This window comes from Vitis riparia, chromosome 10, assembly GCF_004353265.1.
Source record: "Vitis riparia cultivar Riparia Gloire de Montpellier isolate 1030 chromosome 10, EGFV_Vit.rip_1.0, whole genome shotgun sequence".
Lineage (NCBI taxonomy): Eukaryota > Viridiplantae > Streptophyta > Magnoliopsida > Vitales > Vitaceae > Vitis > Vitis riparia.
Genome location: NC_048440.1, coordinates 20,613,571 through 20,631,630, shown reverse-complemented (window position 1 = coordinate 20,631,630; position 18,060 = coordinate 20,613,571). Strand labels below are relative to the sequence as shown.

General features: G+C 34.2%; 1 protein-coding gene and 1 pseudogene across 1 annotated transcript; both read right to left on the bottom strand.

Moving 5' to 3' along the window:
• Positions 1 to 1,270: 1,270 nt before the first annotated feature.
• Positions 1,271 to 8,488, bottom strand: LOC117923210 (annotated as a pseudogene).
• Positions 8,489 to 8,986: 498 nt separating this feature from the next.
• On the bottom strand, positions 8,987 to 14,469 carry LOC117923381 (cellulose synthase-like protein E6). Its single transcript, XM_034841641.1, has 8 exons — positions 14,169 to 14,469; positions 13,770 to 14,094; positions 11,339 to 11,479; positions 11,074 to 11,205; positions 10,779 to 10,991; positions 10,438 to 10,662; positions 10,000 to 10,347; positions 8,987 to 9,684 (listed from the first exon to the last, which is right to left on the bottom strand). The coding sequence occupies exons 1-8, from the start codon at positions 14,465 to 14,467 to the stop codon at positions 9,139 to 9,141; spliced, it is 2,229 nt and encodes a 742-aa protein (XP_034697532.1). The 5' UTR covers positions 14,468 to 14,469; the 3' UTR covers positions 8,987 to 9,138.
• Between the last annotated feature and the right edge of the window lie 3,591 nt (positions 14,470 to 18,060).

Below are 18,060 nucleotides of genomic sequence, written 5' to 3'. Positions count from 1 at the left end.
ATACTAATTTGAATTCACTAAAATTATTAAATAATTTTAATGCATGTTATTAATATATTGATACGATGTGTTAATACCAATAGGGTATGAATAAACATTTTTAGAATTATTATTTTTGTAATGAAATATAGTTACGACATAAATGCATTATATTTATAATATAAATACACTATCATTACAATATATTACAACATAATTTAATTTATTTTTGTTTAATTTTTTCACATGCTATATTATCCAATGAATAATTGTGAGTTATTCCATTTAATAGGTGTGTGTTAGTCAATTGAATATTTATATATTATTCAATTGACAAGTGCTTGTAAAAAATGATTATTCATTTTATTATGGTAACAAAGTTTTTAATTGTATGTTATATTAATAAAATAATATAATAACATTAGGATATGATTTTTATTTATGAGATATTAAAAATTATTTTTTTTATAAGGTTCTTTAAAAAATCTCAATTTTTTTTTTTTAAAAAAAAAAAAGAAGAAAAAATAACAAATTTTAAACAGTCACTTGATTGTTTAAAAGTGAACAATAATTTTTTCAGGTCTGAGAAATGTACTGTATTTATCATCATGTATGAGTCTCATATCATATAATCTCAAATTTATTTATAAATAATATAGAAAACATATTCAAGGTAAAATTCTCCACTAACAATCTTTAATATGAGTGAACTTTTCTAGTAATTATTCTTTCTAACCTATCCTATCGGATAACTCTCCCAAAATTATATACACAAGATTCCTCGACGTGAAATAGTAGGCATTTGATGGCGACATTTGACAATTCCCTTTCCACTGCCAAACTTCGGCAGCAGTGTTTCCGAAACGTGCATGGTGGTGGTAGACGAGTGCTTGATGGAGGAAATTTGGAGGTTCCTGCCTTCCTGGTTGTGGAGCTCATTTCAGCACATGGGCTTGCACCGATTTCTAGATCAAGGTCTCATCTGACGGTCAAGTTCAAACACAGAAAAGAAAAGAACATAGAAGAGAGGTTTTGGGAGGGTTAGTCACCTCTTTTCCAATAAAAGATCTAAAGCCGCCAATAAAAAAACCAAGCCACTTCATAATTTCGAACATAAAAGATTGCCTTCTTACTTGAGATTTTGAAAATTGAGGTTACTGTATGATTGTACATGAAAAAAAAATATGATGTTCATAAATATCCTTTGTAACAAAATAATAAGTGATTTATTTTTTTAAAATAAATAAATAAATAATCAATTTTATAAATAAATATCTAATTTCCAATAAATCAAAAGTTCTGCAAAGCGTTACATGATATACGTAGAGAGGTCTGGTGAAGAGACGCTTGGCTTACTGATACAAAGCTATTGAGCAGGCCCATAGTGCTAAAGCAACCGATTTGTACGTGACAGAGGTTGGCATGGCGCCCTTGTCCTTGCGGAAGAAAAGCCCTTGGTATACAGGCAGGTTGATGAGAACAACGACCCCACATAAGATATACCCTGCAGTGCTAATGACTCCAAAGCTTTGATTTGAATACCCACAAACACCCTCTTTACACAACAAACAAAACTGAACAGATTGAGCATTGCTAGTGTGGCTATAATGGTAAACATTGGTGAAGGAGAGCCGAACTCCATAACTTCTTGCTCGTATCTTCGAGACACATCTTCATCAGACACCTTTGCAGTGACTGCAAAAGTGGTCTCAGCAAACCCTAGTAGCTTCAAGATTGTATCAAGGAGGACAAAGAAATAGGAAGTTGTCCTTCTCAACGCCCATATCCTCTGTTCATTCCACCAACCTTGGATTGTGCCACCAAACCAAAGAAACTCGCCTAAGCTGTATGCATACTTGGCAATGATGACATAGGCAAAGGGCAGTGCCCACAGGCTTGATATCTGAAAGGGGTATAATTCTTAATAATAATGATGAGTTTGGGATTAATTTGTTTTAGTAATGTTAAATTCATACCTCTGGAAACAAGGAGATGCCTCCAAGGAGACAGAGGGATGGGACAGCGACATAGTATAGTGTAGGCAAGCAGTTTGGAGCCCAGAGCAGGTAAGGACAATATGAGAATTGAAGCTCCAGAGGAATCCTTTTATGCTCATATAGGAGGGGGCAGTACCTTGAGAGAAAGATCTGGAAGTTGCCTTCAGACCATCTCTTGTGTTGTATTAATGACTGCAATAGTGTTGTAGGGGCAACACCTACAAAGCCTTTCCTTTCTGGGCTGAAACTGATGGATTTCCAACCTCTGCATTGTATTGATAATCCTGTAATTATATCTTCCACTAAACAACCATACTTCAAACCCATCTGCAAGTCAACATAAGCATGAAGTTTCTTACTCGAAGAAAGAAGAAAAAGGAAAAAAATAAAATAAAACGATGGCATTGATGAGACAAATAGAGGAACCTCTTTTCCCCATTGGGTGTTCTCTACATAGCTGTTGAATTTTTAATTTTGCCTTAGTAATTTGAATTTTAAAGTTAGATATTGCAACTGGAGTCTTGCACAAAATCTGTAACATCCAAATATTTTCTTGTTTTTATTTGATCAAGATTTGGTTTCTATTTTATAAGAAGTAGTTGTTCATCATCTAGTAGTTTGATTTTCTACTATTCTAATGTCATTTCAGTTACAAGCTCATATATAAATTCAACACTCTTTATCAATAAAAAGTGTGTTCCAATAGCCTAAAAATAAATATTCTGCATAAGTGTTTAATCTAAGATCATCATTTTGGTATCAGAGCAGAAGTTATCTTGAAGGGCCAGTGAGTTGAGTGAGCTAGAAGTTATCTTGAGGGGTTAGTGAGTTGAGTGAGCCTGAATACCTTGAGAGTGCCTAAACTCCTAAAGACCCGTGAGGTGAGTGAACCCAAAACACCATGAGTGAACCCAAACACATTCTAAAATCATCTAGCAATAGAGGAGTCAAGTCTCACAGCTGCACCATCAATTCTTGATGGAGACAATTATGAAACTTGGGCTGTTAGAATGATAGTTCATTTACAAGCACTTGATGTTTGGGAAGCAGTGAAAGAAAATTATGAAGTTCCTCTCTTGGGAGCCAATCCAACTGTGGCTCAAATGAAGTTGCATAAAGAAAGAAAGACAAGAAAGACTAAAGCGAAGGTTTGCTTGTTTGCTACAGTTTCATCATCAATTCTCATCAAAATCATGAAAATTGATTTAGTTGCAGAAATTTGGGAGTATCTCAAGGAGGAATATAAAGGAGATGAAAGAATCAAGAACATGCAGGTGATGAACTTGATTCGAGAATTTGAAATAAAGAAAATGAGGGAGTCTGATGCTGTTAAAGACTATGCTACACAACTTCTTTCAATAGCAGACAAAGTTAAGTTGCTTGGAAAAGAATTTTCCAATGAGAAGATTGTTCAAAAGATATTGGTTACACTTCCTAAGAAATATGAAGCTACAATTTCCTCTTTGGAGAATTCAAAGAATCTGTCAACTATTAGCTTGATAGAATTATTACATTCATTGGAGGTTGTGGAACAAATAAGACTCATGAGACAAGGAGATACTATAGAAGGAGCATTTCAAGCAAGGATGCAAAAAAATCCAGGCCATAAAAATGGAAAGAAGAATAAGAAGAAGAACAACAAGCCAAACAACAACAACCAGAAAAATGGAGTTTTTCCACCTTGTCCTCATTGCAAGAAAACAAATCATTCTCCACAAAAATGTTGGTGGAGACCAGATGTGAAATGCAACAAGTGTGGTAAACAAGGGCGTGTGGAGAGGATTTTCAAAAATCAACAATAGGAAGAAACTAGTGCAACAGTTGGCCAATGCCTGGAGGAGCAATTGTTTGCAGAAACATGTTTTGCTAATAAAAGCACCTCTAAAAGCTGGCTTATGGATAGTGGTTGTACAAACCACATGACTAATGATCAAGATCTTTTAAGAGAACTTGTTAGAACAACTATTTCCAAAGTCAGAATTGGAAATGGTGAGTATATTCCAGTGAAGGGCAAATGAACGGTTGCTATCGAAAGCCAAATAAGTTTGAAACTCATTTATGATGTTTTGTTTGTGCCTGACATTGACCAAAACTTACTCAGTGTTGGACAACTTGTTGAGAAAGGATTTAAAGTTTATTTTGAAGATAGGAATTGCATTATCAAGGATGCTGAAGGCAAAGAAGTGTTTAACATAAAAATGAAGGGCAAGAGCTTTGCCTTGAATTTACTGAAAGATGAGCATGCTGCTTGTTTTATAACAAGATAGTACAACAATGCTTTGACACAGAAGGCTCGGGCACTTTCATCATGATGTTGTGCTTTACATGAAGAAAAATCAAATAGTTGAAGGACTTCTTGACTTAGAAAAAGATCTTCCTATATGTGCTACTTGTCAATATGGGAAGCAAACTAAACTTCATTTTCCAAAGAAAACATCCTAGAGAGCAACCCAAAAACTACAACTGGTGCATACTGATGTTGGTGGACCTCAAAAGACGCCATTCTTGAAAGGAAGCATTGTTCACCAGCTCACTGCACCATATAATCCATAACAAAAAGGATTTCTGGAGAGGAAAAATAGAACGATTTTGGAGATGACAATATGCCTTGTGCATGAAAAAAATCTGCCTTAAAATTTTTGTGCTGAAGTTGCAAGTACAACAATATATTTGCTGAACAGATTGCCAACAAAAACGTTAAAAAAGCAGACCCCTTTCAAAGCTTGGTTTGGTTATCAACCTAAAGTAATGAAATTGAAAACATTTGGTTACTTATGTTTCTCTTTTGTTCCTAAGGTGAAAAGGGACAAGCTAGATAAACAATCAGAGATATGAATTTTCGTCGGATACAGTGACACTTCAAAGGTTTATTGAATTTACTTACCACAAACTAATAAAATTGTGGTGAGTAGAGATGTCAAGTTTTTGAAAACAAAGAAATGAAGTTGGGATGAAAAGATGCAGCAATATAATGATGAAAATGTTGACGAGCTTCCAGTTAGAGGTACTCGAAAACTCTCTGATATTTACTGTTATATTGCTGCTACTGCTGCTGTAAATCAAGTTTTATGACTTAGGAAGTTGCTGACAGATTTGGACATGAAGTAAGAAATGAGTACTCAAGTGTTTGTTGACAACCAAGCTGCTATATCTATTGCCAATGACCCAGTTTTTCATGGCAAAACAAAGTACTTCAAGATTAAACTATACTTTCTAAGAGAGGTGCAGAAAGAAGGAGATGCACATCTAGTCTATTGCAACACAGAGAGTCAAAATGTTGATATATTCACTAAACCTCTACCTAAAGCAAGGTTTGAGTTTCTACGTGGAAGACTTGGAGTTTGCATCTACTAAGTCAAGGAGGAGTGTTGAATTTTGAATTTTGCCTTAGTATCTGCTGGAATTTGAATTTTGAAGTTAAATATTGCAATTGGAGTCTTGCACAAAATTGGTAACATCCAAATATTTTCTTGTTTTTATTTGGTCAAGATTTGGTTTCTATTTTATAGGAAGTAGTTGTTCATCATCTTGTAGCTTGATTTTATGCTATTCTAATGTCATTCAAGTTACAAGCTCATGTTTAAATTCAACACTCTTCATCAATAAAAAGTGTGTTCCAACAGCCCAAAAATATATATTCTTCATTAAGTGTTTAATCTAAGATCATCATTTTGGCATCAGAAAGTTATCTTGAGAGGCCAGTGAGTTGAGTGAGCCTGGATACCTTGAGAGTGCCTAAACACATAAAGAACAGCTACAACTTGCAAGGACCTTGCACGATGCTTCTAATACACTTGCACTTTCTCTTGCCGTTCTGTCAGTCTCTCTCTTCCATTCTCTTTCACATTCCTCGCTATATTTCATTCCTCACAGTGCCTTTCTCCTGTGAAAGCACCCACTACCGATATAGCAAGGCCCTCCATTAGCATCAAGTCCTTGAAGGTCCACCTTTTTCACCAATCGTGACAACATCCGACAATAAAATTCATTAGGAATCCTTGATCTCTCTAGCCAAAATAGTAACGAATACAAAGTTCTTTTCCAATTTTGCCTACCTCGTTAAGCACCCTAAAGCAGGTGCCATATAAGTCATTCCTAGTGAGATTATTATAGCTCGGTGGAAACTGGACATAAGCAATTTCATGGCCCTTCTCTTCATCCATGAAAAAGCACAAAGCATCTCTCACCGATTCTGAATTGTTGGAGTACATGTCACAGTCCACATTAAGAATGATCGAACCGTTGCTTATCTTTGATGACACCCTTATCTGTTCACCCAAATCATAATCACCCGTATAAAAAATGATGCAATAGACAGAGGTGCATTGGAGGAACGCTCAACTGATTTAATGGATTTAGGATGCATGTGTGTAGAGGCTAGAGCAAAGTTTTACCAGTGAATTCATAGCTCCAGCTTTGAAATTGTGGTGGTATTGGGGTCTCTTCTCCCGGGACGAGTATACTAGAGTTGGCAAGGATTGGCCTTCAACATCCACAGCCTTGCCCTCTCTCCCATCAATTAGTATCTGTTATTCTATATCATATTAGTGAAAGATGAAGCTCACAAATATAAATGTTCTGATTTTCAAGCACCTGAACAATGGACTGATGATTATACTGTGTAGAGACATGGTTCCACTCTAGAAATCCTTTGTGCTCCTTTCTTATTTCTTCTGAAACCCTGCCCAGTCTAGTGGTGGTTTCAATTCTATTCTTCATGTCTTCATACGATTTCTACAATGAGAAAACAGAGTAAGTGTTACACTGCAGCCAGAAAACCGATAAAAGGCCTTAGTTATAATAGTTAAAGATGAAAAATTCGAGCACCATGAGTGTAAAACTTACTGCCAAAGCTACAAAGCCTAATGAAAAATAATTTGGTTATAATTCTTTCATGATAGTAGTAATAGTGACAGACTTAATAGAATTCATTTTAAGATCAGAATCCGAGTATAATCCTAAAAAAAAGGTTCGAACCTAATCTGTGTTGTCTTTGAATTCCAACATGACTGTTCATTACTTGTAATATAATTTTTGAAGGAAAAATATCTGGAAGAATATGGGAAGCAATGATCTAAGCATAGTGGGACCAGTATCTGGAAGAGGGCTGAGGATGTGATCTCTTTATTGTCTGTAGTAGAAAACAAATTCAATGAAAGAACAGCTTTCTTCTTCTTGCTTCTTTCTTAGGTAATTTGAAAAGAACAATTTGTGTACATTGCATCTGAGTCTTATTCCAACTTCATTCAATTTTTTTTTTTATAACAAATACTAGAAAGGTGGACCACCAACTCAGAGCAGCCATGGAAGCATATCCTTAGGCAAAATTAAAAAACTAAAAAAATTGAAAGAGAAAAGAATGGCAAGGAAGAAGATTGAATGAACTCAGGGCAGCCACGGAAATAGTGCAAATATGTTAAAAATAAATGTTCAAATGGAAATTAATCTTAAACTAAAATTCATAGAATCCAAAGAAAAAGAAACAGAGAAAGTTATACCTTGATGGAGAACCACTCTTGAGCCATGAGTGGATTACTATCATGGGGTTTGGGATTTGTGGAAAAATAAGCAGCAGGTGACCTTGGTTCTATACTGAACTTCCTGCAAAATGGTAGCCAATGTTTTGAGAAGCAAGAGGCCTCTAACAAGGCATAGAAGGTCAGGTCTGAGCCTCCATCATTAGAGAGATAGCCGCATAATTTTTGTGATGGATAATTATAAGCTATTGATTTTCGTGCAATGGTTCTTAGTGAAAAATTAGAAAAAAATGAAAATAAACACATAGATTTAACGTGGTTTAGAAGATTGCCTATGTCCATTAGAACACAGAAGAAGATTTTCACTATATTTCAATTAGGATTACATAAAGGGTATTTATATTAACCCTCAGGTATTGAAATTCTAAGAATACCTTTGAACTGTACCACAAAATATAAGCTTAAATGACAAATTAGTCGCTTTGCTCCGGCATTGACCCATTTTTTTCCATGTCTTTCACTCAATATAAGCCACATATTACAACATAAGCCACGAATGATAAAATAGTGTTGATGACCATGATGGGCGGCTCTATTATTGGTACTGCAGTGCACACAAATATGTCTATGCCTGGAAAAGCGTTCTCGTATCTGCAATTAAGTTTCACAATAGGCAATTAGCAAGTGAAGATGGGGGCAAGAAAAGGGAGAGGAAGAGAGAAAAGATCACCTCTGAGAGAGCCTGTCTTTGAAGGTGTAGCGATAGATGGGGTTCCATCTAACGAATTGAGTGATGAACCAGTACAAACTGAACCACAATTCAGCTAAAGATAAACCCATCCATGCCCATCTTCTCAGTAGTTGTCCATCTGCAGCTGGGAAGTGAACCACCCTATAAACACAGATAAAAGAGATGCCCACCAAAACTGATGCTGCATAGCATCTGAATAGCATACGACCCCTAGCAGCTTTTGTTTCAAAGAGAGGAAGATGGCCATCTTTGCCCGTTGCTTCTGTCTTTCTCTGACCACCATGTGATCAGCTTATATAAATAGTTTGGTTTGCATTTTTCATTTTATTGTTGTTATGGTCAAAACTTTACTTTGCCGCTTTAAATGGCATCAAAGAAAGGAGTAAAAACAAATTATCCCATCTAAGCCCACCCATCTCTAAATTGCTTTCCTCTTGTAAATGAACCGACCGCAAAGGTTGAAACTGGATAAACTGTGAAACAAGATTTGACCCTTTTCAGCCCTTGTTTCAAACAGAGGACGGGAAACATCTCTCTAGCTCTCATGCTCTCATACTCTCCCTCTTCTGTCTCATGCTTTACCTTATATAACCTGCCCACTATTTCCTTTAAATTCAAGAATGTTTCTAACAAGGAGACAAGGGATATTCAAGGTTTAAGCATCCTCTGCCTGCACAAACAGAGTTCATGTGTTCATTCTTCAATTTCTGGACTCTCTGGTGACACCCTGATGAACAGGGGTTTAAGCAAGAGGCTTGTAACAAATTAAAATGGGTACATGATTAATATCTAAGCCTTTATACCTGGAGAAACATATACTATCCATTATTGAAAATTGAAACTGCATCAGTTATACATATATAACAGTTCTTCAGAGCCTTATATAATACATATAAAGTTGTGGTAAAGAGACTTTGCTTACTGATACAGTAAACTAATACAAGGCTATTGAACAGGCCAACAGCGCTAAAGAAACTGATTTGTATGTGACTGATGTTGGCATGGTGCCCTTGTCCTTGCGGAAAAAGAGCCCTTGGTATACAGGCAGGTTGATGAGAACAAGAACCCCACATAAGATAATCTGCAGAGCTAATGACTCCAAAGGTTTAATTTGAATATCCACAACCACCCTCTTTACACCACAAACAAAACTGAACAGATTGAGCAATGCAAGTGTAGCTGAAATGGTAAACATTGGTGAAGGAGAACCAAACTCCATGATTTCTTGCTCGTATCTTTGAGACACATCTTCATCACACACCTTTGCAGTGACAGCAAAAGTGGTCTCAGCAAAGCCTAGTATCCTCAAGATTGTATCAAGGAAGGCAAAGAAGTAGGAAGTTGTCCTTCTGAACATCCATATTCTTTGATCATTCCACCAACCATGGATTGTGCCACCATACCAATGAAACTCACCTAAGCTGTATGCATGCTTGGCAATAATGACATAGGCAAAGGGAAGGACCCACAGGCTCCATATCTGAAAAAGTAACATAATTCAATGCTGGGAACCAAATAACATTTCAATTGTTTGGATACAGCAAAGTGTCATGTCAGGACTTCTCTTTCTAAAATGGAAGAAGAAAAGCACATAGTTCTTTTCGAAGTATTTAGGAAAATCTATCATGTTCAGAAACTAAATTTATTGAGAATAATTTGAGAAATTTTGCTAGCTAGTGATCATACATTATAGAACAATGTTGCCTGTGCTTGACAGTAAGTATTTTGCAGTTCTGTACTACTCAAAAGTTTTTTAAGTTTGGAAGTATCTGTTTAAATGATGTAATGTTCATACCTCTGGAAACAAGGAGATGCCTCCAAGGAGACAAAGGGATGGGACAGCAACATAGCATAGCATAGCCAAGGAGTATGCAGCCCACAGATTATAGATAGAGTATGCGAGTTGAAGTTTCAGAGGAACCTTTTTGTGTCCATATATAATTGGACAGTGTCTCGAGAGAAACATCTGAAGGTGGCCTTCAGACCATCTCTTATGTTGTACTAGTGACTGCAACAGTGTTGTGGGCACAACACCCAAGAAGCCCTTCCTTTCTGGATTGAAATAGACGGATTTCCAACCTCTACATTGTATTGAGAATCCTGTGATAATGTCTTCCACTGCACAATCATACTTCACGCCCATCTGCAATTCAACATAAAGATTAAGTTTTTTAGCTTAAGAAAAGGAAAAAGCTTTACAGGCAGGAAATTCATGAGACAGAGACAGAAGAACCTCCTTTCCCCATTGACTGTTCTCTTCATAGGTACAACTTGCAAGGACCTTACATGATTCTTCTAATACACTAGCACTTTCTCTTCCTCTTCTGTTATTCTCTCTCTTCCATTCTCTCTCACATTCCTCGTCATATTTCATTCCACACAGTGCCACTCTCCTATGAAAGCACCCGGTACCAATATAGAAAGGTCCTCCATTAGAATCAAGGCCTGGAAATTCCACCTTTTTCACCAGTCATGCCAAAAGCCAACAATAAAATCATTAGGAAGTCATTGCTAATGCCTACCTCCTCTAGGCCAAGCAGTAAGGAATAACTAATTCTTTCCAATCTTGCCTACCTCATTAATCACCCTAAGGCAGTTGCCATATAAGTCATTCCTAGTAAGATTATCGTAGCACTGTGGAAACTGGACATAAGCAATTTCATGGCCCTTCTCTTCATCCATGAAAAAACACAGAGCATCTCTCACTGATTCTGAATTGTTGGAGTACATGTCACAGTCCACATTAAGAATAATCGAGCCATTGCTTATCTTTGATGACACCCTTATCTGTTCAACAAAATCAGAGTCACCTACATTAAGATAATTGACAGTGGCTCACTGTAGGAAAGCTGAAGTCATTTAAGCTTACAAGTGCATTCATGGCTCCAGCTTTAAAATTGTGATGGTATTGGGGTCTCTTCTCACGGGACAAGTACACTAGTGTTGGCAAAGGTTGTCCTTCAGAGTCCACAGCCTTGGGGTCTCTCCCATCAATCACTATCTGTTACTTTATATAATATTAGTAAAAGATGAATCAAAGATAAATATGGAGAAAAACTTAGTAGAGATGTATTGATTTTCAAGAACAAATCTCTTGGAATAGGAAAAAATACACAAATTAGTAGAATAACTACTTGAACAATGGACTGATGGTCATGCCGTGCTGAAGCACTGTTCCACTCCAGAAATCCCTTGTGCTCCTTTCTTATTTCGTCTGAAATTCTCCCCAGTCTAGTGGTGGTTTCGATTCTATTCTTCATGTCTTCATACAATTCCTATAATGAGAAAAGGAATAGAACTTCTAAATCATATGTAGAAAAACTCTAAAAAGATTTGCCTAGTAATGGAGTCACACATACTCATTATAACATGGAAAGAGAGAAAAATTCAAGTACCATACCACATACCATTACACACTCTGATGAACATTTTCTTTGTTCTCCTAAGAGTTTAAGTTCCTAGGATTTGGACTTTTTATTTATTTATTTGTGGGCATACATGTGGTGGGCTCAACAAATCGGGAAAATAAATATGTATTGAGGTTTGAATACATGATCTCCCACCAAGCCTGCTTTAATAATTTTACTAAAAACTTAACCTTGCAGAATTTGCACCCATAATATATATTATACTTTTCCACACTCATCATTATTTATGATCTCTAAATTGTTTGCAGGATTTGGATCTATAATATATGTTATACTCTTCCACTCTTCATCAATTATGATCTATAAATTGCTTGTACGATTTGGACCCATAATATGTCTTGTACTCTATCATATTCCTCAATTCTGATCCCTCATAGAATTTATTTGAATGGTCAGAATGCAAGTCAAATCTTAAGAGAAAGGAGAAATTTCATCAACGTTATTCCAACAAGACTCTTGCCTTCTGCAAAGTCCTTAAACCATATTTTACACTCCTTCTAAAAAACACTTAATTTTACTTTAAAAAATATTTTTGAGAAAAAAATATGGTCGCTTCATAAAATTTAAAAAACATTTCTAAAAAATTAAAAAATCTTAGCATTCTATACCAAAAAAAAAAAAAAAAAACACTTACTGAAGAACACTACCGAGCACACACTCATTCATTCATTATCTTCCCTGCAAAACTTTCCGGAAAAAAGATGCAACAATTTTGAAGTGGGTCAGACTGATAATGCACAGTGATCGACATTAATGTTGGGGATCTTTTTCGTATCTTAAACAGTTACTCATTAAAAGGACAGCATCCTTCTTACTGTCTGAGGCTCTCTTCCAGCTTCGATTATTTCCTTTAACAATTGGGTCTTTGGAATGAAGTCAGAGCAGCCTTGGAAGTAGTTGCACGAGCTTTGACCCAAAAGACTAGATTTAAAAAAAAAAAAAAATCCATAAAAGTATCCTATTTCTAAAATAATGTTTAATCTAATGCGCTACATAGATTACTACATCATAAAACCGTAATTATCAACTATAGTTTTATTTTTTAAAAACAGTCAAAATCGTAGTCATCAACCACGGTTTTAACTTTAAGTTTAAAACCGTAATGAGTGACTACGGCCTCACCAACTAAGACTTTAACTTTAATTTTATATATAAATATATATTTATTTAATTTTAAATTTTTTAAATAAAATATTATATTTTTTTGATTTTATATTGATTAAAAATATGTAAGTGGTGTAATAAAAATATTTAACTTTAATTAATTTCATTATTTAAAGAATAGTAATATACGAAATTAAATAATTGATGTTTTTAATTTAATATAAAAATATATTTTGATAATTTCATTAAAATATTTGGCACTACACTCAATATAAATATAATTAATTATAAATATACTATTTTATACCCTCATAATGAAGAATATTATATTATTTTGTAATTTTATGCAAAAATTAAAAGCAATTATGCACTTATACAAAATATAATATGACTTAATTGAAAAATTACTTAAATACAACATTTTTTTTTTCATTTTTCTTGTTATGAGGGTATAAAATAGTATATTTATAACTAATTATATTTATATTGAGTGTAGTGTCAAATATTTTAATAAAATTATCAAAATATATTTTTATATCAAATTAAATACATCAATTATTTAATTTCATATATTACTATTCTTTAAATAATGAGATTAATTAAAGTTAAATATTTTTATTACACCACTTACATATTTTTAATCAATATAAAATCAAAATAATATAATATTTTATTTAAAAAATTTAAAGTTAAATAAATATATATTTATATATAAAATTAAAGTTAAAGTCGTAGTCACCAATTACGGTTTTAAACTTAAAGTTAAAATCGTGGTTGGTAACTACGGTTTTGACTGTTTTTAAAAATTAAAACCGTAGTTACGAACTACGGTTTTATGACGTGACAATTTACGTGACGTACACACATTAGATACATTAGATTGGACATTATTTTAGAAATGGTTATGAATTTTTTTTTTAAAACATAGTCTTTTGGGTCAAAGCTCTAGTTGCAGCTTGCAACTGTATATTGACAATTGATCTTAAACCAAAATTCATAGAATCCAAGGAGAAAAAAACAGAGAAAGTTGTACCTTAATGGACAACCACTCCTGAGCCATGAGAGGATTGCTATCAGGGGGTTCAGAAGTTGTGGAGAAATAAGCAGCAGGTGATCTTGGTTCTATACTGAACTTCCTACAAAATGGTAGCCAATGTTTTGAGAAGCGAGAGGCCTCCAACAAAGCATAGAAGGTCAGGTCTGAGCCTCCATCATCAGAGAGATAGACGCTTAGGTTCTGTGATGGGTAAATGTAAGCCATGACTGATAAAACAGTGTTGATGACCATGATGGGTGGCTCTATTCTTGGATCTGCAGTGCACACAAATATGTCTATGCCCGGCAAAACCTCCTCATATCTGCAATGAAATTTCAGAATGAGCCATTAGCAGGTGAAGATAGGAGCAAGAAGAGGGAGAGAGATTGAAAAAACCTCTGAGAGAGCCTGTCTTTGAAGGTGTAACGATAGATGGGGCTCCATCTAACAAGCTGCGTGAGAAACCAGTAGAAACTGAACAACAACTCAGATAGAAACAATCCCATCCAAGCCCATCTTCTTAGCACTTGTGCGCCTGCAGGTGGGAAGTGAACCACCCTGTAAACCCAGATAAAAATAATACCCACAAACACTGATGCTGCATAGCATCTGAATAGGATACGACCCTTTGCAACCTTGGTTTCAAAGAGAGGAAGATAGCCATCTCTGCCCATTTCTACACTGCCTTTCTTCATACATTTCCATGACCTTATAGAGTCACATGACTTTTTTTTTATTTTTTTGTCATTGGATTGTTGGAAGGACACCATTGGTGGAGCCCTTTTTTCGAAATTTACAGTCCTTGTATGCTATGCTTCGTCACCATGTGAATGGGTAACATTGGATGGCCAGGCCAAAGGATGGTTTTATTTTTTAAATATTTTGAACACATTTAAAAATCAAAGAATTTTGATCTATGGAAAATAAAGACTAGTTGATGTTGGTGTTTGAACCAAAGAGCACTTTGCAGTATCATATAAAATTCATTTGTCTAATATCATTTCAAAGCATGTCCTAACATGGCGGCTAAGTTGTTATTAAAAAATGCTTTCAGGTATATGAAAAATATGACTACGCCAACACAAAAACAATATAAAAAAGATTAGGGTAAGATTAGGGTGAAGAATGTGACTAAGATAATAAAACATATATATGATTAAAGATATAATGTAGAATATAGATGTTGTCATATCCCTACTCCCTAGTAAGGACAAGTTGGCCTTGAAAATTTGTCTAAAAAAAAGCTCATATCACCTTCAAAACGTAAGAGAAGGTCCCACAATCTCTTTCAAATTTAAAAATGACTTTTTTAAACACAAATAATATAGATCAAGATTAAAGTCTCTTTCAGAATGCTTTTGGAAAGTATTTTTAATGTAAAAAAAATATTTTTTCAAAAATGAAATATTTGGTAATTTTTAAAAAATTTTAAAAATCATTTGAAATATTTTTTAAAGAAATATATGATAGACGGTTCTTTTAAAAAATATTTTTTAATGAAATTTAAAAAATATTTTTAAGAAGTTGAAAATTTTCTTATAGTGCTTTTTGAAGAAGTATTTGATACTTAATTATTTGATAGAAATGAAAATATAGAGAAATAGTAATATGGTATGATGTAATAAGATGTAAAAAAAAAAAAAAGAGTAAAGTAATTGGACAATGTATAGTCTTACATATTCAAAAGTGAGATTTTGTGGAAAAATATTAGTTTGCAATAGAAAATAAGGGCAAAAATAACGGTGTTGAATGTGTAATGTAGAGTGAATAAGGAATGATAGATAAATAGAATTTGTGAAAAAAAAAAAAAGAAAAGAGAAAAATTAAGGATGTGTGGTTGGTGGATAAAGAGAAAAGTGGTTGGATAAAGAATTAATGTTTTGATGTTGTATGGTAAAGGAGGAAAACAAAATTTAAATATGGAATTAGTTATTTTAAGGATAAATTAATAATAAGAGATACAATTTTTTTAATTTTTATTTTATTTTATGATATATAATAATGTCAAGTTTGTATTAATGAGATTTATTTTATTTTATTTTATTTATCGAGACAAATTTATAATTTAATCAATTTATATTATAATATTTAGTCCTAGCGAACATGACTTATTTTGTTAATTTTTGTTACCTAGCAAGTTGTATAAGAATTGAAAAACTTGAACGGGAGTGGTCATTAACCTAATGATATCATTTGATTGACTTAATTCTCTCTTGATTTGAAAACATGTTTTATCGAAATCCCATTAGTTTATGCAAATTTGTTTATATTTTGTAGGTTAAAATTTCCATGATACCTTATGTCCTTTTTTTTTTTCTTTGTTTTTTTCTAAAAACATCATCTCTACTTTTGAAATGCCCCCTTTTCTCATGCATTTCCATATGGGCCTCTTGGGGTAAAATTTTGTGATGTGGGTTCTCTCCATGGGTCTTTCAATTGGCCATGGTTCCACCATCTCATCTTTTTGGTCAAACCTCGAACGTGGCTGGCCACATCATTGTTAAACTCATCCATCCATCCACCTCTTGGATGGAAAGGACGAAAACAAGATTTGACCATTTTCAGCTCTTGTTTGTCGTTTTAAAGAGAGGGAGACAACACATCCATCTACCTCTCTCTCCTCTTCTGTCTCTGCGTCATGCATTACCCTACATTGTTCTACCCATCGTTTTGAAATTCGGATCAGACTCACCGATTGAACCGCCTTTGAGTTGGACTGGTATCGAACTAGACGAACTGACGGTCAAATTGTTGAACCGGACAAATCGTCCGATTTTTCATGAAGGATCAACTACATTTGACAAAAACCCCAATGGGCTTAAGGCGGCCCAAAGGTGCTGATTGCCCAGGCCCACCATCCTTCCTCCAGGACATTTAAAAAACCAAGGTATCACTGTGCTGTACAACCTTTTCCTTTATAATTTAGTAATGTTTTATTAATACTCATTTCAAAATTTTATCCTATAAACTATTTAAACAAATATTATTTAGTTATTTACTTTCAAGTTTATTTTTTTTAATAATTATTAATTATAAGTATGAAAATACTATAATTAATTAATACAATAATTTTAAAATAATAAAATACATAAAGTAAACTTAAACATATATTTTATTTAATATATTTATATTTATCTTTATAATATAATTTGGTATATAAAATTTTAAAAATAAAATATTATTAAAAATGTTAATTATATATGTTTTTAATTTTTTAGAATTAATTTTATTTTTAATAAAAAATAAACTATATATATTCATAATGTTACTAGTTCAACCTTGGTTCAATCATTGTTTCGATCACTGAATCGTGAATTGATAACTTTTTTAGTTAAATGATCGATCCGATTATAAAAATATTGCTTCTGCCAACCTAATTGCCTACTGTTTCATTCAAATGCAAGAATATTTCTAATAAGGAGACTTGGGATATTCAACGTTTAAGCATTCTCTTCATGCACTAACTGAGTTCACGTCCTCGTTCTTCCTTTATCCTTTCACATAATAGTTCTTCGGAGAATTATACAATACATGCAAAGTTGTGGCAAAGAGACCTTGCTTACCGTTACAGTAGACTCATACAAGGCTATTGAACAAGCCAACAACGTTAAAGAAACCGATTTGTAGGTGACACAGGTTGGCATGGCGCCCTTGTCCTTGCGAAAAAAGAGCCCTTGGTACACAGGCAGGTTGATGAGAACAACAAACCCACATAAGATAATCTGCAGAGCTAATGACACTAGAGCTTTAATTTGAACATCTGCAACCACCCTCTTTACACAAGAAGCAAAACTGAACAGATTGAGCTAGCATTGCAAGTGTGGCTATAATGGTACACATTGGTGAAGGATAGTCGAACTCCATGGCTTTGTAAAAAGTCACAACTCATGCCTTTAGATGTGTTGAAAAACTGTGCAAGGGAAGTCACTTTCGTCAATATTGTCCAATAAAATAGAAACAAGCCATTAAAATTCAGATTAGTTCCAATCGAACTACCAAGAAACCCTACATTTTTTTTTTCATATTTGTTTACAATGGCGTACCGGAAATAATGAACATAAGCTAAGAAACAGACATTTCATTCCCATGTGCAAGTCTGGCTACCACTGTCACCGTAGTAGCTTAAACCTCACCCCCCACGGTGGAGTCAGACCTCATTAGTTGTCACAGAGACAAACGACACAACTCAATGACCCTAAACCAGACCAAAACCCACCAATACTCCACTTTAAGGTCACTTGCACAAATGAGACACTTCATAGTCAGCTACATCTGTGAGTGTTTAGCT

Coding starts and splice junctions, on each gene's coding strand:
- LOC117923381 (XM_034841641.1), bottom strand. CDS start 14,467: ATGAAGAAAGGCAGTGTAGAAATGGGCAGAGATGGCTATCTTCCTCTC. Junction 11,206..11,338: donor ACCATCAGTCCATTGTTCAA/GTAGTTATTCTA, acceptor ATAAAGTAACAG/ATAGTGATTGATGGGAGAGA. Junction 10,348..10,437: donor ACAGTCAATGGGGAAAGGAG/GTTCTTCTGTCT, acceptor GTTGAATTGCAG/ATGGGCGTGAAGTATGATTG.